This window comes from Austrofundulus limnaeus, unplaced genomic scaffold (genome assembly GCF_001266775.1).
Source record: "Austrofundulus limnaeus strain Quisiro unplaced genomic scaffold, Austrofundulus_limnaeus-1.0 Scaffold1078, whole genome shotgun sequence".
Classification (NCBI taxonomy): Eukaryota; Metazoa; Chordata; class Actinopteri; order Cyprinodontiformes; family Rivulidae; genus Austrofundulus; species Austrofundulus limnaeus.
This window is the reverse complement of record NW_013953480.1, coordinates 10,492-12,643: the sequence shown is the minus strand read 5'-3', so window position 1 is coordinate 12,643 and position 2,152 is coordinate 10,492. Positions and strand designations below refer to the sequence as shown.

General features: G+C 38.8%; 1 protein-coding gene across 1 annotated transcript in view; it reads right to left on the bottom strand.

The window, feature by feature from the left end:
* The window catches only part of LOC106534034 (GTPase IMAP family member 8), a gene marked incomplete at its 5' end in the record, with an annotated part of 13,552 nt that extends 11,889 nt beyond the window's left edge, over window positions 1–1,663 (bottom strand). Inside the window, 1 exon segment of the mRNA XM_014030535.1 lies at window positions 440–1,663. Coding sequence (XP_013885989.1) covers window positions 440–1,319 — 880 coding nt within the window.
* Between the last annotated feature and the right edge of the window lie 489 nt (window positions 1,664–2,152).

The following is a 2,152-nucleotide window of genomic DNA, read 5'->3' as shown; positions in this document are numbered from 1 at the left end:
CCCCAATATATCAACCCCCGATACCCCCCACATCAGCCCCAACGCCCCACAACTGTGCTGCTGATGTCCTGAAGTTTTCTTTGCCTAGATGATCCTTGCATTGCTGCAATATATTTCTTATTTATATTTAGTTTTTTTGTACGTATTTAGATCAATATCTGAATATTGTCTAGTTTCTATACTTTTTATAAAAAAGACAACTGGGACTTCAGCATTGAAGATTACAACATCAATGATAAATTCAAGAAACAGTATTTACCACCATGTATCTATGAGCTGATGGCTCATGGATTCAGTGGTCCTGGTTAGTGAATGTGTATAAGAACGGCATAATTCAGTCTGTCATTCTAACTATAGAGCTAAGAAAATAAAAGCTAAAATCACTAAAATAATACACATTTTAGATAAAGAGGTCACAGAATATATATAAAGTATTTACCTGTGACTGTGGTCTTTGTTTTGAGCTCCTTCAGTTCAGCCTGTAGCTGTGATTTTTCCACCATTTGACCAAATGCAAAGGTTTTAAATGTATAACTGCATGAATCCTTCCTGTCAGATATATTTTTATCCACAGTCTCCAACAGTTGTGGGATCTGCTTCTTGTTCTTGACGTTAAGAACAAAATATCTTCCTCCACAGCTCTGACAGAGCTCCTGGATCTCCTTGGTCTCCTTTATAAAGTTAACAACAGCTGGATCTGCAGGATCTGAGTCCACAGTGAACAGAATCATGATGAAGTCTTTGACTCGAGGGCTGAATGTGTCCTGGATGGTCTGTAACTCTCCCTTGTCTTCATCAGTGAGGGGACCCACAGGTAGGACCAGGATGAAGGCATGGACCCCCTCAGGATCACAGAGGGAGACACACCTGAAGGATTCCTCCATCACTTCCTCAGGTGGTTTCCTGTACAGAGGAGGCATCTGTAGCACAGAAACCTGACGTCCACACACCTCTGCCTCATGTTTAACACACTCTGATGGGCTGGAGGCTGGAGGAAGATCTGTCTGATCTAAAATAAGTTCAGCTGCTGAAGTCTTCCCTGATCCTTTCCTCCCAACCAGAACCAGGTTTAAAGGAGGTTTGTTGGGTTTTTGCTGTGAAGTGCCTTTATTTGGTGTTTGTTCAATATATTGTTTTATTCCTGGGGTCTTGTCTGTGAAGGTGAGGAAGTTTCCTTGATTTTCATAAACAATCTCCTCAATCTTCTTCATGAACAGATCCTGATTCTCTTCAAAGATGCTGTGATGTCTTCCCTCACAATCTTTAAGGAGGACATTGACAGCAAAACTCATGTCAGTTTTTTGTGTCATGATGAGCATGGACTGTTTGAAGGCATCTTGACCAAACAAACTGAGGATGAACTTCAGTGTTTTTCTGTTTTTGTCAGAGAACTCAGAAGGTTTCACTAACAGCAGCAGAACATTTGGTCCAGGAGGACAGAGACTCACACACTTCTGTATTTCTTCTATGACAGTTTCCACTGGCTGACTGTAGATGTCAGGAGTTTCAACGACTGTCACTGTTTTCCCTCTCCACTGTCCACTGAAGGCCACACAGGAGGAATGTTTCTGCTTATTAACCTTTTCAAGCCCAGTAATGAGTTTAACACGTACTGTCTTTTTGTCATCTTTTTCCCCAAACAGAACAATCCTGAGTTCAGAAACTGTAACACACAGAGAGAGAACTTTAGTTATAAAAAACAAAATTCTTAGGTATCACATAAGAACACTATGTTACACAAATACACAAAGGTACATACCTTGTGTTATTTCAAACTCAGGCCATGTGGTCACAGACAGATTTACTGTGACTATTTAATTCAAGCTGATTTACATTTCACCAAAATATACAGTGGCTAAAATGTATTTACCTTGTGAGGACCCATTTATTGCTGTGAGAAATCAGTCATGGCCAAAATAAATTGGTTTTCTTTACCAAAAGACACACAAACAAATAAAAATAAAAAACTTCTTCAATATCAAAGTAAAACTAAATCTCTACAGAGTAATATCAACTTATTAAAAATGTAAAATAAGTCTTTACATAATTATTCACCCATTTTAAAAGTGACTGTCCTAATTTAACTCAGAGAAAAGATTATTGTAAAGCTCTAGTTTTGTATTATTCCTAGAGTAAGTGCAGCTGCCCCTTT